We start from the raw sequence: 13,206 nt of genomic DNA on the forward strand, positions 1-13,206 counted from the left end.
CAAATAGCTCACATTTAAGCTGGTTCTTGTCTTTTGCTAAGTAGTAGTAGAATGTCCTATGAAGGGAGAAATAGTGGTGACCATGTTAATTGTAAAATTGGAGAAGGATACTTTTTCTAGGAATATGCCATTACTACTGAGATTTGAATGTTTATAGTTTTGCATTAGACTTGAGTGAAATTTTTTTCCCTTAAATGGAAAAGCTGAAGTGATTAAAAGTAAGCTGGGACACATGCCTTAAGCCTACAGGCTTGTCAGAAAACCAAGCGGCAACTTCTTAATAACTTATTTAAAATATATATTTTTGTTTTAGGTATTTTAGATACATCTATTTTTCAGTTTAAGATTCTCCTACATCTAGAGAAAATCTTAGGTGTCTGTATGCACTGCTTTGGTTTGCTTTTCCTCTTCACTTGCCCTGAAAATTGATACTTTGTGTTGAACACTGAAGGAATTTGCTTGTACAACCTTCAAGACTCTTTAATAGCTCATGTAGAATTTAACTACTTTTAAATATCTTCTTTCTTAGCCCAAGCCACAGCCTTACATGATGCCACCACCACCTCAGCTACATTACAATGGACACTACACAGAACCATATACATCATCCCAAGGTAAATTATGATGTGGTCATATTGTTTAATTCTTAAGTATATAGACAGTGGGAACAAGTATATACACACAGACCGCTTGATATCACATTTTACCACTCGTTAAATTATATCACATTAGGTCCTTTGACACTACTAGAGCTATTTAAAGAGACCATAGTGTAAATGCGAGTCAAGCCCACAATCAGTTTCACACATACATAATGGGAAGCGACTGTCTAGGAAGAAATACTGCAGAAAGGGATCTAGGGGTCATAGTGGACCACAAGGTAAACATGAGTCAATAGTGTCACACTGTTGCAAAAAAAGCAAACATGATTCTGGGATGCATTAACAGGTGTGTTGTGAGCAAGACATCAGAAGTTATTCTTCCGCTCTACTCTGAGCTGATTAGGCCTTAATTGGAGTATTGTGTCCAGTTCTCGGTACCACATTTCAAAAAAGATGTGGAGAAATTGGAGAAGGTCCGAGAAGAGCAACAAGAATGACTAAAGGTTTAGAGAACATGAGCTATGAGGGAAGACTGAAAGAATTGGTCTTGTTTAGTTTGGAAAGGAGAAGACTCAGAGGGGACATGATAGCAGTTTTCAAGTATCTAATAGGGTGTCACAAGGAGGAGGGAGAAAAATTGTTCTCCTTGGCCTCTTACGATAGGACAAGAAACAATGGGCTTAAACTGCAGCACAGGGGTTTTAGGTTGGACATTAGAAAAAACTTCCTAACTGTCAGGGTGGTTAAACACTGAAATAAATTGCCTAGGGAGGCTGTGGAATCTCCATCTGTGGAGATGTTTAAGAGCTGGTTAGACAGACATCTATCAGGGATGGTCTAGTAGTGCTTGGTCCTGCCGTGAGGGCAGGGGACTGGACTCAATGATCTCTCGAGGTCCCTTCCAGTTATAGTGTTCTATGAGTCTATGATTATTTCTCTTGTTCTAGTATTTGTTCCTATTCTAAGTACAGAATGATATATGAGGGAGCTAGGATGGCGAACACTGAGTCATTGACTGTGTACATTATTTGCAGGCCACAGTCTCTCATTACATACAGCCTTCATATCCCTGTAGACCTTAAGGATATCAGAGCTCTGTAAAGTATCAATGGACTTTGTACCCTCTTTCCCTGACTACTCCAAGGACCCAGCCCATCACTAGAGAAAGTGAGATTTCTTAGGACTATGTGGGACAGATACTAAAGGAAGTGAGGGTATGTCTACACTACCCCACTAGTTCGAACTAGCAGGGTAATGTAGGCATACCGCACTTGCAAATGAAGCCCGGGATTTGAATTTCCCGGGCTTCATTTGCATAAGCGGGGAGCCGCCATTTTTAAAACCCCGCTGGTTCGAACCCCGTGCAGCGCGGCTACACGGGGCTCGAACTAGGTAGTTCGGACTAGGCTTCCTATTCTGAACTACCAGTACACCTCGTTCCACGGGGTGCCCGGGGTTCGAACCAGCGGGGTTTTAAAAATGGCGGCTCCCCACTTATGCAAATGAAGCCCGGGAAATTCAAATCCCGGGCTTCATTTGCAAGTGCGGTATGCCTACATTACCCTCCTAGTTCGAACTAGGAGAGTAGTGTAGACATACCCAGAGGGACCTGTTGTGTGTAGTAGTAGGTATAGAAATCATTGGGATAAACTGGGGGGGCTATGTCTAGACTGGCATGATTTTCTGGAAATGCTTTTAACAGAAAACTTTTCAGTTAAAAGCATTTTCGGAACAGAGCGTCTAGATTGGCATGGACGCTTTTCCGCAAAAGCACTTTCTGCAGAAAAGCGTCCATGCCAATCTAGACACGCTTTTCTGCAAAAAAGCCCCGATTGCCATTTTCGCGATCGAGGCTTTTTTGCGGAAAACAAATCTGGGCTGTCTACACTGACCCTTTTGCACAAAAGTACTTTTGGCCGAACGGGAGCAGCATAGTATTTCCGCAAGAACACTGACAATCTTACATGAGTGGCTGATTTTCCAGAAAAACTGGCCAGTCTAGACACAGCCGGGCTGTAAATTTTGAGCAAGCCCAGGGGATTACAGCTGGGTTGATAAGGAATTCTTAAATGCTCAGTTTCTAAAATCAAAATAGTTAAATTACGCAGCACTCCCCATAAGTGCACGTAGCTAGCCTGTGTAATATGCAGTGGATTTACCAGTACCTTCATTTTCCTTCTCTTTTATAGTTACCCTCATTTTGTGTTTTTAATTAGACCAAGTTCTCTGAACGAAGGACTGTATTAAATTTTCCAGTGCAATCAAGCCTTTGACTGCTAGTGTAGTACAAATGTAAACAACATTGGTAATACTGAATTGCTGACAACTTTGGGAAGTCCTGTCATCTGCTAATTTTTATAGCAGAATGGAATTGATTTGTTTCCAAAATCACAACAGTAAAGGTACTATAAAAAATACTAGATTTGTAATAAAATCCTAGTATTGAACACATATTCTCTCAAACAAAAAGAATCAAAAGCAATTGGCAGCAAAGATGTACAGCAGTCTTTGTTTCTACTTCATGTACAAAAAGTACTGAAAGAAGTGACCTCTGTTTACCCTGTTTTGCATTTTAGCATCAGAGCAAAAACTCCACTGTTTTTTATAAACATTAAATGCATAAAACAAAAAATAATTTTCTTTAATATTTATAATGAAATCTGTAATAAGGACCAACTGTAGTAGGCAACATCCTACCGTACTTTAAAATATCCCAAAGTCTCCAAATAACTCTTGCTTTACTAAGGTCTACCTTGTTAGTTGCTGGAATGGTCACATAAAGCAGATTTCTTAGACTGTCTACAGAGAGCTAATGTGTGTACATCTTCCTGAGCTGAAGGTGTAATTCCTAGCTCAGAGAAGCGCACATGCTCTGTTTGAAAATATCACTGCAGCTGGGTGGCACAGGCAATGGTTCAGGCTAGCCACTTGTGAACCAATGCATCTGAGATCCTAGGAATGTACTTGGGACAGCTAGGCTGAGTCACTGCCCTTGCTGTCCCCACATACCATGCTGTATTTTTAGCATGCTGTCTTGACCAGAGCTAGCAAGCATATGTCTTCCTGAATTCAGAATCACATTTCTTAGCTGATTATAGACATGCCATTAGTATTGATATTCATTTATACAGTGGGCCAGATTCTTCTATAGCCAAGGCCTTCTCTGCATAGGTCAATTGAACTGGATTAACTTAAATTGTTTTTTAAACTAATATAGTTGAACCAATGCAAACTCACATGTGGACACTCTATTCTGGGTGGCTTATTTTGATTTAACATAAACCAATTCCCAGTTGAATTAAGTTACATTGAAAAAAGACAAACATGTGTCTATATACAGGAATTTACACTTGTTTAACTAGATCAGTCTGAATTCACACCTTAGGTTATTCTAGTGCTACTTTGCTATGGAGACAAGACCTTGCATTGGTGTACCTCAAGAGTAAAGCTGTAAAATTAAGTGCAGTAAATGAGGTAAATAAAATATAAAGAAATAAGATTAGAAGTAGGACCAAAAACTTTTCCATTTTACTCAAGATATGACCCTTTTCCTCCACAGCTTGCACTCTGTCTACTTTGCAGTCGCTGCGGTCACTGCAGGGCTTTGAGTCTCTTGGTGAATTAGGGATAGTTCCCTCTGCAGTCACTGTTAATTAATCCACACTAGACTACTAGTGTGGCTGCCCCTGTGGGTATGGTGAGCTCTTCCCCCAGAGCTGAAATACCGTAACTCTGTACTGTGCCCTTGTTTCCCCTGGCCTAGAGAGCTGGAACCCTGACGTTGACGTGAATGAGTCTCACGGGGCGGACTCATAGCCACAGCACCTCCAGCTGGGGGCACTGGAGATTAGCTTTTGTCTGCTCACTTGACACCTCCCTCTGACTAGGGTCTCCCTGTGTGCTTGCTTCACTCTCCAGTCCGGACCTACATCACTCTTGAACCACAATGTCCTCTTTAAGACACTGCCCTCTGGCAGTGCCCACTCCACTATCTCTCGACCCCCTTCCAGGGAGTGTTTATCAGTCTCTGCACTCCAGGATCCTCCCCTCCCAGGGAACACCCATTTCCCCTCTAGGGAATACACAGTTCCAGTATACCCTCCTTGCCTCAGTGACCCACTGCCAGTCTTCAGCTAGCCCCTACCTCAGGGGCAAACTGCAGTCTGGAATGGCCTCTCAACATTGGCAAAGAGGGTGTGGACCTGCTGCCTTTGCCTACCCTGGCTGGCTCTCTGCAGCCCTCCTGCACTCAGGTTTGGCCTTAGGCCCTGCAGCCTGGGAGTTGGCCTGGCCAGAGTTTCCCCTGCTCTGCCTCCAAGAAGCCTCCTGCTTCCCAAGCAGCCTGCTCTCCAACCAGAGAAAGGGTAAATTTTCCCCTCCTTCTCCAGGAGTCCTTCGTTATATAGCCCCCAGTTGGGCCTAATTAGCAATAACTGCCTCAGCTGGGGCTTTGCTGGCAGCCCTTGCTCAGGGCTGGGTTTTGCCCTTAAAGGGCCAGTGCAGGACAGACACCCTGTCACAGTGAAGTTGATGGATTTTATTGATCAACCTTGTCTGGATTCTGTCTCTGGCTGTTACATCACAACTCCACTTGGTCAAAGCAAAACACGTTCTGCATAACTTCAAGAGAGAAGGCAAATGTACATCTCTCATGTTTGCTGGCTGAGTCTTGATGCCACACTCAGTAACATCAGGGTTTCTGAAAACAAATCACATCAGAATTAAATCAGCCTCCAAATAAAGGACAATATTATAATATCGTTCTGCATGTCAGAAATGTGGCCAGGTAGCAAGAGGTAAAACAAACAGAAATACTATCATTTTGTGCTAGATGCAATCTTTGGAAGGAAAATGTTGCTTGGGAGCAATCTGTGGCCGAAATGTATTGTTAAAGTCAAGACATGGGAGGGAAGGGCTGAGGTTTTGATAATTAATCATTGATTAAACATGACTAGTAGAGGAATTTCAATGTTGTAATGTTTGGACATAATGGTTGTTGAACTTTTTTCAGATAACCTTTTTGTGAGCAAGCAGAATGGATTCTATTACCACTCTCAGACTAGCCTGGATAGAGCTCCACATGACTACAATGGCAGAATCCGCAATGGGAGTGTCTACAGTGCACACAGCACAAACTCTTTGAATAACCCACAGCACTACTTGCAGCCATCTCCCATGTCCTCTAACCCAAGCATCACTGGAAGCGATGTCCCAAGACCTGATTACGTTCCGTCACATCGACATAGTGCACTAATACCACCTTCTTATCGGCCTACCCCAGATTATGAAACTGTGATGAGACAGCTTAACAGAGGAATGATACACACAGATAGGCAGAGTCATTCTATGAGAAATCTTAACATCAGCAATTCATATGCCTACAGTAGGCCTGATGCTCTGGTCTACAGCCAACCTGAAATTCGAGAACATGCTCATTTTACCTCCCCCCAGTCTGGTCACTATCCTTTTAACCTGAATTACAGTTTTCATAGCCAGTCTCCCTACCCATACCCTGTTGAACGGCGTCCAGTTGTTGGAGCAGTCAGTGTACCTGAGCTGACAAATGTGCAGCTTCAGGCTCAGGAATACCCAACGCCAAACATCATGAAGACCCAGGTCTATCGACCTCCTCCCCCTTATCCATACCCAAGACCTGCAAACAGTACCCCAGACCTTTCCCGACATCTTTACATTAGCAGCAGCAACCCAGATCTCATCACCCGGCGAGTCCATCATTCTGTCCAGACATTTCAGGAAGACAGTCTGCCTGTTGCACATTCCCTTCAGGAGGTGAGTGAGCCCTTAACATCAGCACACCATGCTCAGCTACAGAAAAGGAACAGTATCGAAATAGCTGGGCTGGCTCACAACTTTGAAGGCATAAGAATTAAAGAGAGGACCATGTCAGCCTCTGCTGCAGATGTGGCCCTTTCCAGGGTCATAGCAGGAGGGTCACAACCTAGTGTTTTTGTGGAAAGAACAAAGCAAGAAGAAACTGAGGAGCAAGAAGGAAGTTTGAACTGTGATCATAAGAAGTCTCTTTCAGATGCCACTATGTTGATTCACAGCAGCGAGGAAGAGGAAGAATTTGAAGAAGAAAACAAAGCTAGTACAACTCTGACTCCTCTCACTGATGACCAGACCCCACTTTCTGCTATTATGAGTGGTTATCCTCATGAATCCTTACTAAGTTACCCCTACAGTTCTGTTGCTTCACCTCCTGGCCCTTTGCATATCCTTGAGCCTAAGTTACATATTTCAGAGCCAGAAAAGAGGATAAAAGATGTGAGCCTGGGACACTTAATGGCTGAAACCCAAGTGCAGAGAAGAGGTGAAGGCTTGCTGACTCCGTCTATGTCAGAATCTGACCTTACGACTTCAGGAAGGTACAGAGTGAGAAAGGATTCTCTAAAGAAGAGACCTGTCTCTGACCTTTTGTCAGGAAAGAAAAATATAGTGGAAGGTCTTCCCCCTCTAGGTGTAAGTGGATATTGTTTCTGTCTCTTCTCATAGTGATAGATCTGGTATCATTTGTGTTTTTAAAAATAGTTTTTCAAAGTTTTTGAAGCGTAGCAATTTAATGTAGTAACCTTCCTCTCCATTGCACTCTCTTTCGCTCTGTTTCCTCTCCTTATATGTCTGACCTTTCTCTCTCCCATTTTGTCTTTGTTTCCCTCTCAGTCTGTTCAGCCAGCCTTCCTGCCTCCACCCTTTAGTTAGCCTGTAGCTACTGGGGACTGGCTCTGAGACTTCCTCAGTAGGATTGCCAAGTGTCCAGTTTTGAACCAGACAGACTGGTATTTGAGCTTTTTGTCTGGGAAACAAATTGAGAAAATTTTGGACATATAAATGTCTGGTATTTTCTAATTAAGTAAGTTTTATTATTATCAGGAGTATCAGTACATAGTTGCATACTGCCTGGCTGTTAGACACGCTCATACTGCGTGAGCGTGTCTACCAGCCAGGCAGTACACAATTATGTAGTAGAGAGGAGGGAGGTGGAGGCAGGGGCGGGGCGGGATGGAATCCCCAGGGCTGGACTCGCCCGTGCACCCCACCAGGACTGTGTGTGGGACGGGCAGCACCCTGGGATCTGTGTGGGCCCGGGTCAGCCCTGCTTCCCGCCAGCCAGTTCCCCCCGTCCAGCCCCGCTCCCCCCAATTCCCTGCCGGCCAGCCCTGCTCCCTGCCAGCAGGTCCCCCCCTCCGCCCCGGGCAGCTCTGCTTTCCCCAACTCCCTCCTGGCCAGTCCTGCTTCCCACTGGCTGGTCCCTCCCCCGGTCCAGCCCCACTCCCCCCCGACCTCCTCCCGGCCAGCCCAGCTCCCCTCCCAGCTGGTTCCCCTCCCCATACACACACCCACCCGTTCTGAGATCACGTGTGTCCGGTATTTTTTTGAAACCCATCTGGTAACCCTATTCCTCAGCCTCATACAGTCCGCGGATGAGCTGTCTAGGGGGTCTTTTTAACAGGCCATGGTTCCTATAGTTCCCCCATTCACCAGACAGCTGGAGCAGGAGCAGCTACACCCACTGTCTGAGAAGTCTTGTGATGACATTAGACCTATTCCTGTAATGTGAGAATTGGTCTTAACTGCGTGTTCACTCGTGTGTTCTGACACCTCCCTCCTTTGTATGCACTCCTTGGCTTTTCCCTTTCCCAGGCACTCTTCCCTTCCCATCCTACTTTCTAAACATCCCTACAAACTCAGTCCTTCTTTACCATTCCCTTCTCTCCCACTTCTACCTCACCAAGCCATAAAACATAAACTGAAACTCGTGTCCCCCACAGAACCTCCCACAAGAGGCATGCAGAACCACACAATATAATTCACTGTCTTCTATATCTACCCACTTTGGTTTTAGTCTGAAAACTTTACAAGTTCTTAGGGCGAGGACTCTGACTCCTGATATGTTTGCAATGCCTACCTCGTTGTGGGTGCTACTGTAATAAAAACAAAAAATTCTTTTTTGTAGCCACCGTCTTCATTTTTGTGTTCCCTGTTTTTAGATTGCCTTTTTCTAGTGATCGATTATACTACTTTAACTTCTTCCCCAGCAGCTGCCAAGTAGTTTTTTTCACTGGGAAAAGCTGCAGTGAGAAACAGACTGGCATACTAGTTTTACTGTTTTAGCAGCTGCTATAGCTGACCCTGCAGAAACTAACTACTGTAGGATTAATCTATTTATCTAGACTCTTACATGGTCCTCATCATTGTTCTTCTGTCCTCCTAGCAAGGAGCTGGATGCAAAATGAGACCTAGCGAAATAGCACAATCCTATTCAATTTCTTTTAAGAACTTTATGATTGTATATAATTTATTTGTCTCTTCCCCCTCTTTGTTACACTAGCATCAAGTAAAACTAATGAGGCTCTTTTGTTGATAGGCTTATATTGATAGGTAGCTTACACTCTTACCTTGTGTTATGAGCCCAAATCCTGAAAGGTTTTTTAAGCACCTAACTCCTAATTATTGCAGTGTGACCTTTATTTTTAAGCTTTTGAGTCTTGCTCTTTCCATGGTATAAGTTTTTGAGACACTTGCAAACTTACCTTGGCTTTTCCTTCTACTCTGTTTATAATTAGATTACTTTCATTGAGAGAGACTCTCAATTCAGTTTTAAACTTAGATGTTCTTCACTCATTGGAAATGTTCTATAGAATACTGTCTTATTCAGCTAGTAACATTGTTTAGTTATTACAAAACACTGTATAGCTAGAACAAGGTGAAAGAGGTAATATATTTTATTGGACCAACTTCTATGGAGCCTGAAAGCTTATGTCTTTCGTTAACAGAAGTTGGTTCAGTAAAGTACCTCACTCTTTTTGTGTATCTCATATCCTGGGACCAGTATGGCTACAATAATCCTGCAAACAATATAGATAGAACCTAATTCTTTTCAGTACTTAACACTCAGAGTTTTATATCTTGATAAGACTAGTAGAGGCATTCTTTCCATGACATCTTTTGCTCCCACTGTGGCCCTTTGTTCTTGGGTTTCCATTCATTCATTCTTGCACACAGTCCTATTCTTTAACTTTAGCAGTTAGCAGCACTTTTGTTTCTGTTGCTGCCCATTAGCCCTTGGATATATTGACTTTTCACTCAAACACCACAGGTGCCCATGTAGTATTTCAGGTTTTTTCACTGTGTTAAATTCCTTAAGTCTATTATTTTTGTTAGCATTCACATTTATAAACTGTAGGATTGAAATATTTACTTTCTCTAATAGGTAAGTGTTTAAAATATAAAATGGTTCTTAACACAAAAATCCTCCAGGATTTTTTTCTAACCTTTTTATTTAACAGTGAGTGATTGTTACAAAAGTAAAGATTCAGGCCTTGATTTTCCAAAAGACCTTAACTCTGCCTCTAAATCTCGATCACATTTTTGCATCTGAAATATGTTGTAGTAGCCACATTTTTTTTAAACTAATTTGACATAAACTGTAGCTGGGGAAAAGATACTTTAATGCTTACATATCTAAATGCTATAAAAAGTACCCACAAAATTGTGTTCTCTGGGGCCACATCTGAAAACTGGGACTGTAAACTATATAGTTTGCACATAATAAGCTTGTGTGTGGAATCCCTTTGTGGTATTTTGCTGTCCTATTCAAACTATTCAGGATTTTAATTCTGTTCAGGACTGTAAATTGCTCAAAATTGCCCCTCACACTGTGACCTAACCTTGGAGAGAACAATATTTGTCATTCTTGTGGTGTTTCAGAAACTAGTGTTTGGAATGAAGTCATACAGGTGTCCTATCCTAGAAAGGAATGTGGCTTTACCAGTGCACTCTCTAACACAAAGAGAAAGGGCTATGCATTGTCTTCTGCTTGCAAAAAGAAGATGAAGGATTCCTCTGTACTGACCGAACCCCCATGAGGACTATGTAGTAATCTGTTTTGTGGCTATTAACAATTTGTAATTTTTTTCTGCAGGGTATGAAAAAGAATAGAACTGATGCCAAAAAAATAGGGCCTCTGAAGTTAGCTGCGCTAAATGGACTAACCTTGTCTCGAATGCCTTTGCCAGATGAGGGCAAGGAAGAGCCTACCAGAGCAACAAATGATGAACGGGTATGTTAAAAGGTTTCTGGGGTGTTTGGTTTCTCTTATCTCGTCAATCTTAAAAATGAACTGCATCAACTTTGTATTTTGTGCTAATTACTAGATCATCTCACCCTCAAATAATTCAGACACAGAAGGTGGCCACAAATAGGCAAAAGAGACATCTAACGATTGATAAGTTTTGGTAAAAGTGCCTAATGAAACAAAAGATGAAATTTTATAATTTTTTGCTTTTAGATGTGTAAAATTCAGAGTTTTTAAATTAGAAAATTTCCCCTCCATTTCTCATTGAATTGTGCAGCTGTCTAGAGTGTATGCTCTTTCTAGTAGCGGCTGTGACTGTGTGTGACTTTTACTGTTGGTGCTTAACAAATAAGTAGCTTAGTTAGAATTTACTTCAGGGTTCAAATCTTTGCAGGTCACATTGATATTTCTCCTCATGGAAAGCCCCTAAAAAATAGATGATCTTACACAATGCCCTGAAGATGAGCACATTAATACCATCACAGACCTGTGAGGGAAGCCGGTTCCAAAGTTGAGGGTCATCCAACTGAAAATTTCTCAATCTCAGCTTCTAGCTGTTTAAAGCTTGGACGTGCAGCATAGGCAAGAACACTCTGGCTATTATAAATCTCATGAGAGGACATGGAATGAAAATAGGCACGATCTACACTATGTAGGGCTCTATAGAACAATATTATCACCCTGAATTATACCAGGGAACATAGAGGATGCTGGTGTATTCCTTGGAGAAGTAGCGAATAGTGCATCCTACAGCCAACACTTAAGAACAGGATTCTTTGCATAATGCACCACATTCTGTACCAACTACAAACTTCCAAATGATTTCCAAAGGTAAACCTGCGGTTGAGAACATAGCAGTAATCCATTTAGGGGAGCTCAAAGGTTTGGATAATTAATTAAGATCCACACACTGGAGAGAGGTGTTGTCGTTTTATGGACAAACTAGCTGGAGTTACTCGGCATTGCTCGGTAAACTGGAGGAACAAAATGTAGAAAAATAGTAGTCCATTATCTTTTTTTGAAGAAAAGTTGCACTGATTTCTATAGGGATTAAAATTTAGGTCTGTGTCATCCCCAGAGGGGGGGTAGGGTGCAACCCCGGGTGGAGGGGAGGTTACACCTGGGAGAGGCACCCCAGCTCACGCCTGGGGCTGCAGGTGCCGCGGGGGGCAGGGCGAGTGTCCAAGCCATTGTGCACTTGGGGATTGGGGCACTGCGTGCTGGCAGGGGAGGGAAAGGGGGAGAGGGGTCGCTTATGTAACCTCGTGGGTGGAAGGGGCGAGTCCCGGACGGTGCTGGGGGCCGCAGGCAGCGGGCACGAGACCTAGGGTGGGCGGGGCGGCCCCTGCAGTGCAGCGCGGTGGGTTACTTTTTTATTTTACATCTTGAGCTCGGGCCCAATTGGGTCCAAAATTACCTTAAAACCTTCTCCTGGATGAAAGGTTATGCTGAATTTATTCAGTTTTGTGTTGAATCTGGAGAGGTTTTTTTCTTCTACCTGAACAACAAAGCTGACCAAATAATACAGTTGGAAGATACCTCTCATAGTCACTACTGTAACCTGCTATATTAAACAGAAAGTACTGTACACATCCCTATGCAAACATCTTTGCTGCAAACACCTATGTGTCCTAACTACTTTGGACACTAGAATGTGTCCTAACTACTTTGTTTGGCAAAATGTTCCCATGTCTGATTGGATTGTCGATATAGAAATAAGGAATAATTTTTGAATGTTTTTTTACTATCGCCATCTCCTACTATTATATCCTTACATTCTTCATCCTTGTTCTCTTAGGCAGAACACCCATTAACTTAAATTAGTTGTCTCTGAATTAGTTTTGTCTGAATAAAGATTTGGCCACTCCTGAATTACTGTGATTGTAAAAACAGCAGTGGCTGAAGTGGGATTTTAAAAATTAGAAGCGAGAAAAATGTGTACATTTTTTATTAAATTCTTTTCACTGCAGTGTTGAGAGTAGAATTGAGCTGAGATGTGACATTGAATGATCATACTATTCTGTCTCTTAGTGTAAAATTCTAGAACAACGGCTGGAACAGGGAATGGTGTTTACTGAGTATGAGCGGGTTCAAAAGAAAAGGCTCATAGATGGAGAGTGCTCAATAGCCCGACTCCCTGAAAACGCTGAGAGAAACAGGTTTCAGGATGTCCTTCCCTATGATGATGCCAGAGTGGAGCTGGTCCCAACCAAAGAAAACAACACGGGTTACATCAATGCATCCCATATTAAGGTAAGATTAACACAAATGAAGAATGTTTTGCACAATGATTCTTCAATCTCTCATTTTGGAGCTGGTATCAGAAGCCCCTTTTTTGTTCTGTTAAAATAATTCTGTATAGCCTAAAAATGTTACACTGACCTCTGCATTTTGAAATGTGAGGACACCAGAGTCCATGAGGAGAGTCTTGATAGTGAAGATCTCAGCCCTATTGTGGTGCTCGCTTCAGAGCAGTATAACACTGCTGGGAGAGATTTTTCTTTCTCT

At 42.6% G+C, this 13,206-nt stretch overlaps 1 protein-coding gene across 2 annotated transcripts in view; it reads left to right on the forward strand.

The window, feature by feature from the left end:
- PTPN21 (protein tyrosine phosphatase non-receptor type 21) overlaps nucleotides 1–13,206 on the forward strand; it is a 71,102-nt gene that overhangs the window by 43,575 nt on the left and 14,321 nt on the right. For both annotated transcript variants that reach the window (XM_075926744.1, XM_075926745.1), the window contains 4 exons: nucleotides 530–614; nucleotides 5,614–7,082; nucleotides 10,546–10,683; nucleotides 12,730–12,951. In XM_075926744.1, coding sequence (XP_075782859.1) covers nucleotides 530–614; nucleotides 5,614–7,082; nucleotides 10,546–10,683; nucleotides 12,730–12,951 — 1,914 coding nt within the window. The remainder of the gene's footprint in view (nucleotides 1–529; nucleotides 615–5,613; nucleotides 7,083–10,545; nucleotides 10,684–12,729; nucleotides 12,952–13,206) is intronic.

This window comes from Pelodiscus sinensis, chromosome 4, assembly GCF_049634645.1.
Source record: "Pelodiscus sinensis isolate JC-2024 chromosome 4, ASM4963464v1, whole genome shotgun sequence".
Taxonomy (NCBI): domain Eukaryota; kingdom Metazoa; phylum Chordata; order Testudines; family Trionychidae; genus Pelodiscus; species Pelodiscus sinensis.